Raw genomic sequence first — 15,191 nt, forward strand, 5'->3', positions numbered from 1 at the left:
ACTTGTGAATGGTGGTAATCCACATTAAGAGAAGTGGTAGAAGACTGCCAAGGGATAATCAAAGGATTTTAAAATACACAGGTGCCTTCCACCTAACATGATCATCCTGGTCTCCTAACTCCTAAAAACATCCTCAAGTAATTGCTAAACTGTGTACTACAGTGTAAGTTTGCTTCTTCCCTTTTCACATAAAATGCTTCACTCTACATAGGACTTTTATGTGAGCTTATTCCCGTTTTCAAACTGATACTTTCTAATAATAATAATGTCGTTTCTGTCAAGAAAGGCATTCCACACATCTACTCAGTCCTGGAGCAAAGCAAACTGTGCTCCCTCAGGAACCTGCCCTGCTAAAATGGCAGCATCCCAAGGTGTCTTGTGCGGAATGAGTTGTGCTAAAACCAGCCCTCTCCAAAATCTATACTCAGCCCTTTGCACATGCCTATATATCATGCCTATATATCAGCTGTTCATTTAATAGATGTGCTGTCACACATTCAACAGGGGCTGTTTTTCATCTCTTTGCATTCCCACTTTTAGCCATTTTAATAACTGCGGCCTGCACTGGGCAGCTTAAGGGCCTGTCCACTGCGACTTGAGCAGCGAGCAACCTCTGCTCTGCCCGCGCTTCTTCACCACTTCCATGATTTCTACCACCATCATCACAGCCACCATCACACTTCCTTCCCTCTCTTAGTAAGTCGACGGAAGCAAGTGATGATTGAGTGAGTGTGAGTGTGAGGAGGGCTTTCTGGTGACTAGAGAATTTCTGAGGCGTTCTTCAACTTCCTTTGCTTCAAGAAGTCTGACTAACGCTTTACTGAGCATCGCCTCTGCGTTCCCTCTTCCTGGGGGAGGGAATCTCCCCTATCTCTCTCTCTTTCTCCCCACGAGCGGGCACGGCTTAGCAAAAAGAGGCGTGCCAGGTTGAGAACGTTTCTGTGACGTCAGTCGCCTTATATGGACAGCGCCGCGCGGCTCCGGCGTTTCATTCAGATAAATTGCCTCTTCTTGTAAGCGGAATCCCCTGACCGGAGTTACGCGAAGGGAAATGCAAAGGCTGGGAGGGGCGCGCCGCAGCCGCAGCCAGGAGGGGCATTAAGAGGAAGAGGGTTGGCAGCCCCTCCGGCTCCGTTTTAAAAGCAAAAAAAGGCGGGGTGCCTGTTTCCAGACCCACTTAGTTTAATCGCTGCCTGGCTGCGCTACTTTCCCGAGCCTCCCCGAGGGAAGGGAACTATAGGGGGCAGAAGGCGACGATGAAGGTAACCGCTCTTGACTCCCGGCAGCTCAAGCAGCTTCTGCGGAAGGAGCCCGCCGGCTGCCTGGTGCTGGATTGCCGACCGTACCTCTCCTACTCGGCCTCCTGCCTCCGCGGATCGCTCAACGTGAACCTCAACTCGGTGGTGATCCGCCGCGCCCACGGGCGGCCCGTGCCCTTACACTTCGTGGTGCCCGACGAAGCGGCCCGAGGGCGGCTGCTCCTGCCTGGGGCTTGCCCGGAGGAGGAGGAGGAGGAAAGGGAAGGGGACGATGCGGTGCCCTCCCGGCGGCTGCTGACGGCCGTGGTCGTCCTGGATCAAAACACCCGGCACTGGCGGAAGCTGAAGAAGGAGAGCACGGCGCAGATCGTGCTGAACACGCTGCTGGCCAGCCTGCCAGAGACCGGAGCGAGGGTCTGCTTCCTGAAAGGTGAGGGGCGGCCTGAGGGGGAGAGGCGAGGACTGGGAATCGTGGGGGCCAGTTCCCCCATCGGCTTTGGAGGGTTGCTTTAGTGGCGGAGTTTGGCGGGAGCCTCTTTTCCCGGCCAAAGAGTTCTGCGAGTAATTTCCCTCGCCTGCACGACGGCTAAGGAGCCGGACTCTTCTGCCTGCCCTAGAAGGCGAGATCTCGGGGTCGGAAAGAGAGGAGTGATCGCGAAGCCAGCGAGGTGTAGCCGCCTTCTGTTGCTTTGCCTCCTCGCGCTTTTGGTTAGGACGTCCGCCGACCGATGTCTGGTCCTGCTAGGCTCGCCTCGCCTGTTTCCTTAATTTAACGCGAATGCAATAATAGATTTCAGAGTTTCACGCGAATCGGCCCGTCCCCTCAGCACCCGATGTCAGGAATCTGGAGACACCCCCCCCCGTTAGTGTTTGAGGAGGGGGCGCTGATGTTGGATAAGTAATGCCGGGCTGCAAAGCTTTTGCAGATCTCGAGAGAGGTGGTGGGTTCCTCGCCTAAAGCAACGTGTGTCTTGGAGAGCGCCAAGGCACTCACACGCGTAGGGAATCATGACTAGAGGATTGCTACCGCTGGGTGGATATAGACAAATGGTTTGTATTTCCATAGTCTTTCCATAGTCTCCCTCCCTCCTTCTCCCCAAAGTTTCCCCCATCAACGGACAAGAGATAAATCTGCTGGTGGTGAAAATAAAAGAGCTTAAAATTTAATAGGTGCAATGAAATGATGTTCAGTTGTCTAGTGACTAATTACGGTCAGTATCCGCACTGGGTTAAAGTATCAAACGTTCATCTAAAGAGAAATGTGGGATTGGGGGAGGGATTCAGAGTTGTAGAATAAATTACCCCTGTGGACACGGGCAAGTATCCCAAACTCCAAAATGCTGGACACTATTGGAGTGTTCCTGGCCTGCTCAGTAATACTATAATCTTTGAGTAAATTTATCGGAAACGCTGTAAACTAATACATGGGATGGGTTGGGTAGAAACCAAGGTTTATAATACATAATAATGCCCCGCTCTCTTAATAAAAAGGAGTTCAGCAGTGTAAAAACTCAGCAGTGCCCTCTAAAGGGCAGTTTCTTGTAAATTACAAAATTAAAAAGAAATATAGATGGCGATGTGCACTCTTCCAGTGTTCCAAAACAGGCAGATGCCAATGGTCATAGATGCCATCCTCTTTTCCACCTAAATTGTGAGGGTGGGAAAAGCAAACAATTGCCTCTTTGTATGTAGCAGAATAGGGCCGAGAGTTAATATGGGAACTGGTCCTGTGAAAGGTGCTGCATATTTTTATGCAGGCTGCCTGCAGGTTCGATCCTCCTTGTGTGTAAATGGCAAAGTCCATTTTCATCACTGAGCATGAAGCAAACTTTCTGCGTACAGTGTGTGTGCCTAATTCATGTGGACTTCACATTCTTTGCCCTTACCCCTATATATGAAGAACTTAGATGTACAGAAAGATTGTGGAAGTCTTGTGCCCCCTATCTATGGAGCTAAGCAGGTACGGGGTGGAAGAATGTGGTAGTAGTGGTACCGCTTTCTTTCAAGGAGTGACCTTTGTGCCACAAACATCATCAAGTGAAGCTGCTAATAATGCGTTCCATTCCAAAGCTCCTTATTGCCAACCTGAAGCTTGGCTGCAGCTCTTTTCACACACACCCTACACATTGCAAGATAAGAAACCTTTTTTATATTTTAAGACAGTGTTCACAACCAAACACTTCCTGCCATCCAGTCCTTAGGCATACTGGTATGGCAAATTCTGTGTGGCTATATGCTTTGAATTCTTCCAATCCACATTTAAAGAGTTCGCTATTTGAGCCTTTTATTCTAGGCCATCTATGTAGACCCCAAAGCATATTCCTCCCCTCAAAGAATTATGGGCACAGTAGCTGGTTAAAAGGGTCAAGAATATGCATTGAATATACTTTAAAGGTATGGCGTGCACACAGCCAAAATTGCTTGCCTATAGCAAGTGATTTTAGAAACCAAAAATGAAGAGCACTTAAGAGTGTGCTGCCACAGTGGGAAACCATCTTTTTAAAAAGCGAGCCTGTAGTCTGAATACAATCTTAAGTTGCACGTCCTTAAATAGAACACCCTGTTGTTGCCACAGGTTTCCATCTTCCAGAAGCTGGCTAAATTGGCGAATTCTGTGTGAGTCACAAGCTCTTGAGACTCCTGCTATATTTTTAGTTCTGTTTGAATGTTCACTATGAAGTAACAGAAGAGTCCCGGGGTTTGTCCCAAGGGTTTTGTCTGAACTGTGACATGAGAGAGAAAATTCACGGTTGAATGGAATGAAGTTTTCCGATTGGGGTTGGACTTAGGCAGTCCTAGTGAGATAAAGGTGTGAGTCAGAACTCTTGTCAGCCGCCATAAATGCAGCCTCGCTCTTCAGGGAATTGTTTTTACTGCGGAATGACACAATCCTTTTCAGCAGCACCCCCCTTTTTATATAAACTTCCAGCCTTCGTTAATTCATTGTATTTCATCTGCACTTATATGCGGCAATGTTTAAATTCGTGATAGGCTTTATCGTTTAAATTGTCAGCCTTGGGCAGGGGGCATCCTCAAAGAGTCTAGTGTGGGCTCTCCCCCCCCCCTATAAAATAAGCAGTCATTTTTCATGAGAGAGGCTGCAGCCATAAATGCCAATAAAAATAATGCTGGATTATTCTGCCACTTTGTTCTGCATCGGATTTTAATCATTGGTGGTGAAAATGAAGCCTAGCCCTCTCACAAGATGAGTAATGTAGCATTAGCAGAAATAATAGCAACAGAGTTCAGCCAGTGGGGGAGCAGAAGTGTGTGTCTGTTTGTGTGAGAGAGAGCTGGAGGACTTGAAAAGGTGACTCACTTTAAGAACTGCCTGCAAATCTCCTGATCCCCAAAGGCTCCTGGTTTACTATTGGCCTCCTGAGCAAAGGCACCAGCCACCCAAGAGAAATCAGTTTGGCTGGTTCCTTGGTTTGGTGAATCCATGGGCATAAAATTGAGGAAAGCTCACCATATAAAATCCCTATTTATAAACTGTCAGGAGGCATAGAAAGAGGATGTGGAATGAAATATCAGTATATTTCAGAGGAGAAAAAGGAGAAAAGCTGGCTCCTAAGAAGAACAGTTTTCACGGCCTTCTTGAAAACCCATACAGAGCCCTGTTCAGGAGGTGACCAAAGCACTCTGAAATGAGCTGTTGCTCCAGAATAGTTGTCTTTTCTCCCATTCTGCTGAGTGATAGGGAATTTTTTTTCATGCAGCAAATATGTGATAGATCAATGTAATCTTTTTTAAAAAATATATTCAGAACTTTAGTTGATAAAGGGACACATTCTCTGTTGCTGGTTTTTTTAAGGCTCAGCTAGTAGCTTTTAACAAGGGTAAACTGGAATTTTAAATGCAGGATAATTAAGCTTCTGCATTCTTGCTGGATTAAATGAATCTGTAAAAGAGGCTCCGTGGAATCTACTGAAGCCCACACTTCCACTGACTTTGGACTGGTTCCTTAGTTCTGTATTTCCTCACCGTCAATATCCTGCTAAGATTGTTTCAGCACGCAGCTACTCAAGGACATACAGTAGATAGAGCAGGGGCATAGCTGCCAAGTTTTCCCTTTTCTTGCGAGGAAGCCTATTCAGCATGAGGGAATTTCCCTTTAAAAAAGGGAGAACTTGGCAGCTATGAGCAGGGGTGGCCAACTCCCAGGAGACTATAATCTACTCAGAGTTAAAAACTGGCAGTGATCTACTCCTTTTTTTAGGGTTCAGGTCAAAGTTGTTGAGCTTTTTTTAGGAAGGAGGAAGGCCCATTTTTTGGGGGGGGGTCGGGTCAAAGCTGAGCTTTTTAAGGGGAGCTGCAGTTGTTCAGCTTCTTTGGGGGCAGGGGGAGTCACTGATCTACCAGTGATCTACCGGTAGATCATGATCTACCTGTTGGACATGCCTGGCATAGAATATGTAGCAGAATAGAAATCTTAAGAGAGAAGTGTTTAAAATGCTGGCTTGTAATATCCTAGATGTGATTCATTAGGTAGAGTTTCAGAATGTCAATTTATCCATTGCTGCAATTTACCTTTGAGAAGATGTAGCAGTACAGTACAGCACTTTCCATGACAGTTATTCACTGAAACAAGTTACGGGTTTTGTTTCCCAAGTAAACCTATCCTTTCTGAGACCTTTAAAAAAGACATAGAAATACACGGTGCAGCCGATTTGCATGCTTCACAATTTCATCCAAGGTCTGAGCTTAACAGATACGCTCATTTTCACTAATTGCGCAGAGAACTTAATTAATTTATCTAACAGCAAAAAATAAAAAGGACTCATCTGGGGCTGTTTTGTTGTCTGAGCCCGTCATAGGGTTTAATTAAGTTTTACGGCTCTTAATGGATCCATTTCATTTACCATAACACAATGGAATGGAAGTTATTAATCGGTACAGAACACCCTCTCGGAACTTGCCCTTCCTCAAATGGATACAAACATGAAGCTGTATGATAATAAATGTCTCAGAAGTAAATGGAGAATTGTTGGTGTTAGTTTTAATCTTTGAAACAGAGTCAGCTGATTTCTGCTCGCAAAGAATCACAATCTCTATTACTAACCTTTAACTGCCATACTGTTTTTCTTTTGATTTGATTTCTTTTGATTTGATTTTTGATTTAGCTGCAGCGTTAGAAAATGGGATAAAAAAGCTAGGAGCCAAATGGCTCCTGGGACCTGGGTTGTGGGTGCCAAAACAGAATGTCTAGTCGCCACGGGAGGGTGTGTGTGTGTCACACTTTGTATTTATTATTTTGATAGGCATGAATTAATATGCAATTCACTTAAGTGACACATTGTTAATATCACGTTATTAGCAGAAATTGTTAATACATAACAGTATTTAATTTGGTATTTACAAAAAAAATACAGTTGTACCTCCGCTTATGTATCCCTCTGGATACGTACACTTTGGGATGCGAACACAGCAAACCCGGAATTATTTTTCCGGGTTTCGGCGCATGTGCAGAAGTACTAAACCGCGCCATGCGCAGAAGCGGTCCTCTGGGATGTGGCCGGACCTCCGAAACGGATCCCGTTCACAACCAGAGGTACCACTGTATTGGTAGCATACTTCAATTTTCAAAACACTGTACTCTTTATTGTTAAACTCCTTAACATATGGTATATTTTGAGGCTTCAAAGCACATACATTTCAGTAATCCTTGAGTGTCAGCCAGGTGCAAAAAATGGCACCCAAGCTTTTGGAGGTGCTCGCAATGGGAGAATCTTTAGGCACAAAGCGCCTGGTGCCCTGTTTGAACCCTGTTTAGCTGTGGTAGGAAAAACTTCCCCACTTATTTTTAAAATGTTAATCATGCAGTGAGAACTATCACAGCCTCAATTTAATTGACGACCAGGAACAATTAAACTATCCCCCCCCACACACTTCTGAACCCCGTTAATTGACATTTCTTTGTTTGCTTCTTTCTCCTCAGGAGGCTACGAAACCTTTTATTTGCAGTATCCCGAGTTTTGCATAGATGTAAAACCCATATCCCAAGAGAGACCTGAAACGGAGAGAAGCACCAGCAGCCTCTACGAGAAGCCCTGCATCCACCACAAACCAGCATACGATCAGGTGTGTTGAGGGGAAGATATGACTAATCCCACCCACGCTCTGGCTCCTCGGGGGCTCTTCCTGTCATCATCCTGTTCGTAGCTGACTAGTTCACTCTTTTATTCATGTCTGGCAATGTGACAAAAGGACTCGGCATGCATGTTTGTCATGTTTCAAATAAGAAGTCTGAGTGTGGTGCACTTTTGAAGACAAGTGGCCTTAAAACAAAGAGAGAGAGATGCCGTCAAAGCCACCTATTCTCCCCCCTCCTCTTCTTCCTTGATATGTAGAGTTTGTAACTTTTAAGAACTGTATAGTGACACATTCCTGTTCACACCATTCCTCCAAGGAGCTATACACGCTTCACTCCCTCGCAACAGTCCTGTAAAGGAGTTTAACCTGAGACACTGCATATGGCCAAGGGTTCACCCAGCAACCTTTCAAGCTGAGTGGGGGTTTATCACCTCACCCAGGCATCCCCAAACTGCGGCCCTCCAGATGTTTTGGCCTACAACTCCCATGATCCCTAGCTAACAGGACCAGTGGTCGGGGAAGATGGGAATTGTAGTCCAAAACATCTGGAGGGCCGAAGTTGGGGGGATGCCTGACCTTACCTCTCCCTCCCATTGCAAGCCAGCTCTTCTATTTATTGGAAGTAGTGTTGTTGTTGTTGTTGTTGTTGTTGTTGTTGTTGTTGTTGTTTACACACAGTGCGCTCCTTTAATATTCCCTCCCACCACCTGTACCTGTTGCTGGGGCCTGTGCTTCCCCTTCTCATCTATAAATGCTAAAATATTTTCTTTAAAAAGACTAGGAATGGAAAATATTTCTACCTAAGTATACTTTTTTTGGGGGGGGGGAGAGTCAAGAGTGGGAGACGTTGCAGAACTTAATAGTAGTATTTACATTTCTATCACACATTTCTTCCGAGGAACTCTTATAACAGCTTTTCCTCCCCATTTTATCCCCACACCATCCCTTTGGGGGTTGTTTGGCTGAGAGTGGCAGACACATGGTCGCCTCCAGTCAGCTTCAAGGCTGAGTGGATTTGAACCCGGGACTTCCCAGTCCTAGCCTTGACATGTGCAACCGCTCACCCACATGGGATCTGTTACGCATGGCACTCTTTGTATTCCCAAAGGTGATGTATTGAAGGGGTCTTCCGACACCTTATGAAAGATGAATGGCGCCTTGGCTTGGTTTTCTGGGCACTAAACATAATGCTGTGACGTTTTCTAGCATGTTAGCTTCTTTTCTTGTTTATTGCCTTCCATCCACAAAGGGGGAGAAGACTTGAGTGGCTGAGAGCCGCAGGGGAGAGCGTTGTGCAGGGCTGAGGGCCCCATGCCGATGCTGCTTTGGGAGGCGAAGACAGCTTGAAGTCGGAGGAGGCACATGCCAGCTGCCATCCTGCAATTATGAATTAGGCGCGCATGAAAAGAGTGTCATGCTAAGCCCAGTAATGTGTTCATGTTTTCCTTTCAAACTGAACTTTAAAACAAACGCGCACAGTGCATAGCATTGTCAAGATATCTTTGAAGCTTCTGGTTAAAGTACATCGTGCCTACCAGGCTCCGTCATGAGACACTGAACAGGCTTTGTGTCTACGTTTTTAGTAGGATGCTGTGGGGGGGGGGAACTTGCCCCTACATTTTTTTCATCATGGTGACGGGAGGGAGAAGTAAAAATCCTTTTGGTGTGTGCTTCATGGGGGGGGGGGGGCGGGGAGGCGTAAGGAAATTGCTCGTGATACCACACATGGCAAATGTGAATGAGAAAAACCAAATCCGCTGATTTTTCGTAAGGAGTCTTCTGTCACAGTGGTTTGCTGGTGAGCTACCATATTAGCCTATATGGGTGGATAAGTGGTTGGCCAGGACTCCCTATCAGAGTCTTTGCATTGCTCACAACCCACAGGTCTTAAGGGACAGTCCTTGTTGCAGTCCCGGCCAGTACGGAAGTAGCAGGACTGGCAAAGCTCTCACTGTGCCAAGACCACAACAGTAATTCTACCCCTGCAGCAGGAACTGCACCTCTTGCAAAGTACCGGTACTTCCTGTCTGGGTGCGACAGCTCTGATCACAGTGATGTCTGGAAAACACCCTAAAATTGTCCAAAGCTCAGCCCCTGCTGTCTGTGTTCTACTGCGTCTCTCTGTGTGTGTGGAAGAAAAAACAGAAAACGGTAAATGAGAGCCTATAATTATATGCGGTTCCTTGCCTTCCAGGGTGGCCCAGTGGAGATCCTTCCTTTCCTGTACCTTGGCAGTGCCTACCATGCTTCCAAGTGCGAGTCGCTAGCCAATCTGAACATCACGGCACTCCTGAATGTCTCCAGGAAGAGCTCCGAGCCCTTTACGGATCAATACTGCTATAAATGGATTCCAGTGGAGGACAATCACACAGCAGACATCAGCTCACACTTCCAGGAAGCAATAGAATTTATTGGTAGGTGTCTTTCTCTATTGAAGTTAATAGTGACATCTATGGAGGCCGCCATCAGAGACCAAACCGCATTTCCAGAAATAGGTTTTGTTGGGGCTAAGGAAAAAGCCCTTCCAGAGCTTGTGATCAGGCTTCGCAGCTCCCTCACTTACCAGGAAGTGCATTTCCTTCCTGCCCCTTCTGTAGGCTGGTTAAAATATTTTATTACAGGGAAGATTTGAGTGATAAATGGCTGTGGAGCAGGGTTTCCTAAACTTTGGTCTCCAGCTGTTTTTGGACTACAATTCCCATCATCCCTGACCAGTAGCCCTATATATGTAGGGGGTGGGGGAGAGGCTTTATAAAGAAGAAGAAGAAATTGATTTCACTGTGTTAAACTCGTTTTGCTACCCACCTTGAGCTAATTGAGGAAATGTGAGGTATAAACTACAGAAGAACTACTGTGGCCTAGGCCTCTGTGGGCTAGATGCATCTCTCAGCCAGCAAATATGCAAGAGTACTGTAAGTGAGGCTGCATAATCTACCTGAGCAGAATAGCAAGGAGCCGTAAACCAAGAAGTCCTTGGTTCAAATTTTGTTCCTAAAGCTAGCCACTGTCTCTGTCCCCCAACTTCAGTATTGGTTTAACAAAGCTGACCTACCTTATAGTGTTGTTGTGAAAATGACTGAAAATGTTAAGTGCTTTACATTTAGTGCAAGTACTATTATTTTAATGTCTGTTAAAACAGTACTGTACCCTAAGCTTGGTAGCAGGAAGCGGTTTAGGACACATTATTGCATTAACAAGCATTAAAATAATGATTATATTAAAATATATGAAACAGTAACTCCATATTGAAGATGAGAAGTTTGAGGATTCAAGAAATGTTAAGATAGATGGGTACTTCGATTGTTACGGCATGCCTTTGAGGATGTAACCCAGAGCAGAATGCAGTAAGATGAAATGTGGGTAATATATTTCTCACGCCAGCCAAACAGGGCAAGTTCTATTTTTAATCAACACATTTTGCACAAGGAGCTTATTTTCAGAATTTTCTTTTTAATCTTATAACAATAATTGAATTGTGTGAGTAACTTAGGGGCCTCCCATTGCGTAAAATGGTGGTTCTGCCTCAGCCATTTATAGCCTGACTTAAATCCAAGTGCCACTTATCAAGGGTTATAATTAGAGATGTTAGGCTACTTTATTGTGCATTTTGCGGTAGAAACCCCAGGAACCCAGGGACTTTACATCCCTGCTCAAAATGCATGCTGAGTGTCTACCAAAAGGGCCCACAAAAGGTGGGGAACAGAAGCAGTACATTTCATGCTCTTACCCAATGGAAAAATAGGCATACCTCCTCATCAGATGGGAGGGAACATGCAGCAAGCAAGCCCACACCTTTTGCCGCAAGGTCTGTGCTACTTTCGAAAAGAACCTAACTGAATTCAGTTCTTTTGTGGCATTGTAGTATTTGCCGTATTACACATCTGTTGCCATGGTTCGGCTAGATGAGGGGAAGGCAAACCTCTTAACTTTATCCAAACTTGATTAATCTACCGTATAGCTATTAAGTTTTGTTATTTGAACAAATGTGTTAAATGCTTAAGCCACTGTTAGTGAATAAAGTGGAGATTTCTTCTCTGCCATTCTGACATTAATTCCATTTGTGGAACACCTTCTGTCAGCCCACTTCACCTTTTGGACAATTGTTTGCAGAATGTTGTGCTGCCATTGTGGGGATCCACTTATAGTATTCAATGCATCATCACCACCCTCATCTGTTCTTCTTTTTCTTTAGATTGCACCAGGCGGGCAGGGGGTAAGATCTTGGTGCATTGTGAAGCTGGAATTTCCCGCTCTCCCACTATCTGTATGGCGTATCTGATGAAAATGAGAAAGTTCCGCCTGGAGGAGGCTTTTGATTACATCAAGCAACGTAGGAGTCTGATCTCACCAAACTTTGGCTTCATGGGCCAGCTGCTACAGTATGAGTCAGAAATATTGTCCTCGACTCCCAGCCCTCCTGTTGCCTCTTGCAAAAGGGATGCTGTGTCTTTCTTCACCGAAGAGCTGGCTCTGGGCAAAAGCTTCGAAGGCTCCTGTTTTGCGTTTCCTACCTCAGTTTTGAATTCCGTGCCCATTCACTCACCTGTCCACCAGCTAAATATTGCTGCATCTTCATCCTGCTGGACCCTCCTGGGAACAAGAGACAATACAGTCCCATGAGCCCGGCAGAGACTATAATGATACATTTCACCTACATGCAATACAGAGGACCTCATGAATTTCACCTTGAACTGGACACTTGAGGGGCTGTCTATACCAGGAAGGGGGAAAGTCATTGTACATTGAGAGGGAATCTTTGTTCAGTGCATTTAAGTTTGGGGGGTAGCTATGCCGTTTCAGGTTGTTAACTTGTGCCGAGTCTAGCCATCTCCTGCTGTAGCTCAAATTGTCCTAGGCTTGTGCTTTGAACTAGAAGATAGTTCTTCCTCTTCCCGGAAGTAGATGCCCTTCATTATGGCTGAGAACGTAAGTGTATGGACACTGGCTAGATCAGGCTTTCAAAAGAATGATTTTTTTTTAAAGAAAGTTGTGCACTGTTTAAGGGTTTTAAAAAATAAATTCTGGACTGTTGGTGCACCCACTACTATACTTCCAGACTACGCTGGGGTAGACAGAACGCCACATAAAGTCAGTCTGGTCTGATTGCTTCTCCGTTGCTGTCTCCCTCCCTCTCTTTTAATTATAGCCTTGTTTTAAAAGTGTAAGCAATAAACAGCTGTGTCAGGAAAGCAGAGCTGTAATGAAAAGCACAATTTACAAAAGAAGCAAACACTGACATTTCGGTGATGGCAGAAACTTGAATGTTTGCTTTTTCCTGTTTTGTGTGTTTTTAATATGTACTACACCATAGGCTGCACGTGGGTTAGAAGGTAGGAGCAGAAGAATTCTTTCTTCCCACATCCAATGACCATTGCTTACTGCTGTACAACTGGGGTCAGGTTTATCCTTCCCCAGAGGCCTTGGGTGCTTGTCAGTTTTTAGCCTGGATAACAAAACGAGGTAGTCTTGCCAAGAGGAACTTGTGCACGTCCCAAGGCTGCAACATCAGAAGGGTTCCACTCTTTCTCATCCAGCTGAATCCAGCTTGTGTTTCCAGAGATGCCTTATTTCCAGGGGATGTTTCATTCTTAAAACACCATGGTCCTATCAAAACACAAGAGGTTCCCCCTGTTCCACTGGGGACACCTGCTATGTTCTATTTCAGCCCTGAATCATCCAACTCGATAGTAGAACCCTACCAACTCTGTAACTGGATGTAGCAACACATATTCCCAAATGGTACCAGTAGAACTCTGTGTGGCTGGCATATGGTAGCCATGCTGCACCTACCCTTTGAGTGAAGTATAGTCAAATTCAGGCGGATGGTGTGCACAGATGTACTGTTACTTGGTGGGGTGTGTGTGTGAATTGCTGACCTTCCAGGTGTTGTTGGACATCTGCATTGGCATGAGATTCAGACAGCATGGCCAAATCAGACGTGATGAAAGATTTACTCCAGCAACATCAGGAAGGCTACACATTTTCCACACTGGCTAATCTGTTTCTGACATCCCATGGTTGAAAGTTCCAAGTAGGCTTCTGCAATGGAGAACCTATGTTCTACAGCTTTATTTTGGCTTGATGCCAATGGCCAAAGCACAGACTGGTTCAGTTGCAGTTCAGTAACGGCCATGTGTAGGACATACTGCTGAGCTAACAGGCTGCAAAGAAATTAATGGGTGGAGCTGCACAGGTTGTTCACAGGCCATATTGTCACCCCACTCCAGACTTGGACTTCTGTTGAGAGATGACTGCCTCCTCTTCTAACAGTATGCACTCACTAAAGAGCAGCAAAGAAGGAATTTTAAAAGAGCAGGCAGTTCTACAGCAGTTGGTTAAGTAAAAGAATGCTTGAAAAAAATTAAATGCTTATCCATTTCTCTTTTCGTTGCAATTAGATTTACTGCATTTTAAGATTTTTAAAAAAAGTTGGAAGGGGGCAGCTTGCAAACAATGCACCTCCCCATTGAAGTGTTATCCATTTATATATTACGTGGTCTTGTTGAACGTCATGTGGCTTGCTTTTCCCTGTATTGATTGATCTCTTCCATAACACATTTCTGGCTGTGGAATAACATTATTTCCAAGCCAACTGGGGTCCTTTTGTTCCAGGGGAACTGTGTGTCTAGCTTGTATGTCTACAGGTGGCTCAATGTGCTGCTGTTGCTTTGTTCAGTCACATTTTTTTCTAAATGTGAGAAATGGCAATAACTGCCTGGAAAACTTCTGAATGTGAATATGATATTTTTTTTCTAAAAAAGAAAAGAAAATAAAAATGTAAAAAAATAACAGAATTTGAAACTTTTTGTTCTGTTGATTATATGCACCAAGTCAGACAACATGTGAAAATATTATCTGCAAGGTTCAAGATGCAATTCATAGAATGGAAAACTACCGGTAAATGTCAACTAAAATACAGAACCCTTGAAGCTCTATAGAGAGATTACTATACCATGTGGTTGCGGGGAGGCCTGTCCTTTGTGTGCAAGCATGAGTGCACACACCATTTTAAAAGCTCTACCTAATTAACACGCTCACAACCTAGTTTCAAATGCAGGTAACTATCATGGCTTTTACACCAAGGACTTTGATTGCTGCTTTCTGTGAAGAGAGTAGGAAACTGCTTAACAAAGCTCTCAATACCCTCAAAACTACAGCAGCTACTTTCTGAAGGAGAACTCGTTAGGATGATCAAGCCAATAAAAATAGGTTTCAAAGCAGTTTATTGAATTTATTTATGTATGCCCTCAAATAGGGATGCTCCTGCAGCCAATCGGAAGCTGCACCTTGGTTTTCGAATGGTTCCAGGAGTCGAACGGCCTCCTGGAATGTATTATTTTCGAGAACCAAGGTATAACTGTATCTGTTAGTTCCCTGGCATAATGCGTGCAGGTCTAAATCCAACACAGAATTAGGTATGCTAATCAAACATGTATATGTTTTAGTTTAGGCTACAGTGATCTAGGGCAGGTGTCACCCAGTCTGTATTGGAATGTAATATATAAAGTAAAACTAATATTGGGAATGACTGGGTACTAAACACAAATCACCCAGTTACCAGTGGCCCCTTAAAGTATTCTTCACGCAGAGTATGCGCAGTTAGCTAAGCAAAACACCACCAAGAGTGTAGGTATAATCTGCCTTGTGTGAAACCCCTTACTAGCTGTATGCTTGTCAAAGCATACAGATGAAAAACTAACTTGGGTTTCTTCAACGTAAAAAACAAACTGACTCTAAAGGCTTTAAACTAAATATAAATACTTTCTCCCACATCCAAAACCTCCCACAAAACCTCCCACAAAAACCCTCATTAAACTACCCGAGAACTATCAGCAAACA

General features: G+C 44.7%; 1 protein-coding gene across 1 annotated transcript; it reads left to right on the forward strand.

Moving 5' to 3' along the window:
• The first annotated feature begins 1,001 nt into the window (after positions 1-1,001).
• Positions 1,002-14,748, forward strand: DUSP5 (dual specificity phosphatase 5). Its single transcript, XM_035132802.2, has 4 exons — positions 1,002-1,689; positions 7,198-7,340; positions 9,547-9,766; positions 11,545-14,748. Exons 1-4 carry the CDS (start codon positions 1,257-1,259, stop codon positions 11,970-11,972), a joined length of 1,224 nt encoding a protein of 407 aa, XP_034988693.2. The 5' UTR covers positions 1,002-1,256; the 3' UTR covers positions 11,973-14,748.
• The last annotated feature ends 443 nt before the right edge of the window (positions 14,749-15,191 follow it).

The sequence above is a fragment of the Zootoca vivipara genome, chromosome 5 (assembly GCF_963506605.1).
Source record: "Zootoca vivipara chromosome 5, rZooViv1.1, whole genome shotgun sequence".
Classification (NCBI taxonomy): Eukaryota; Metazoa; Chordata; class Lepidosauria; order Squamata; family Lacertidae; genus Zootoca; species Zootoca vivipara.

Bases quoted from the DNA above. Each gene is read 5' to 3' on its own strand.
- DUSP5 (XM_035132802.2), top strand. From the start codon at position 1,257: ATGAAGGTAACCGCTCTTGACTCCCGGCAGCTCAAGCAGCTTCTGCGG. The intron at 1,690-7,197 runs GTGAGGGGCGGC...CTTTCTCCTCAG, and splicing joins GAGGGTCTGCTTCCTGAAAG to GAGGCTACGAAACCTTTTAT. The intron at 7,341-9,546 runs GTGTGTTGAGGG...CTTGCCTTCCAG, and splicing joins ACAAACCAGCATACGATCAG to GGTGGCCCAGTGGAGATCCT.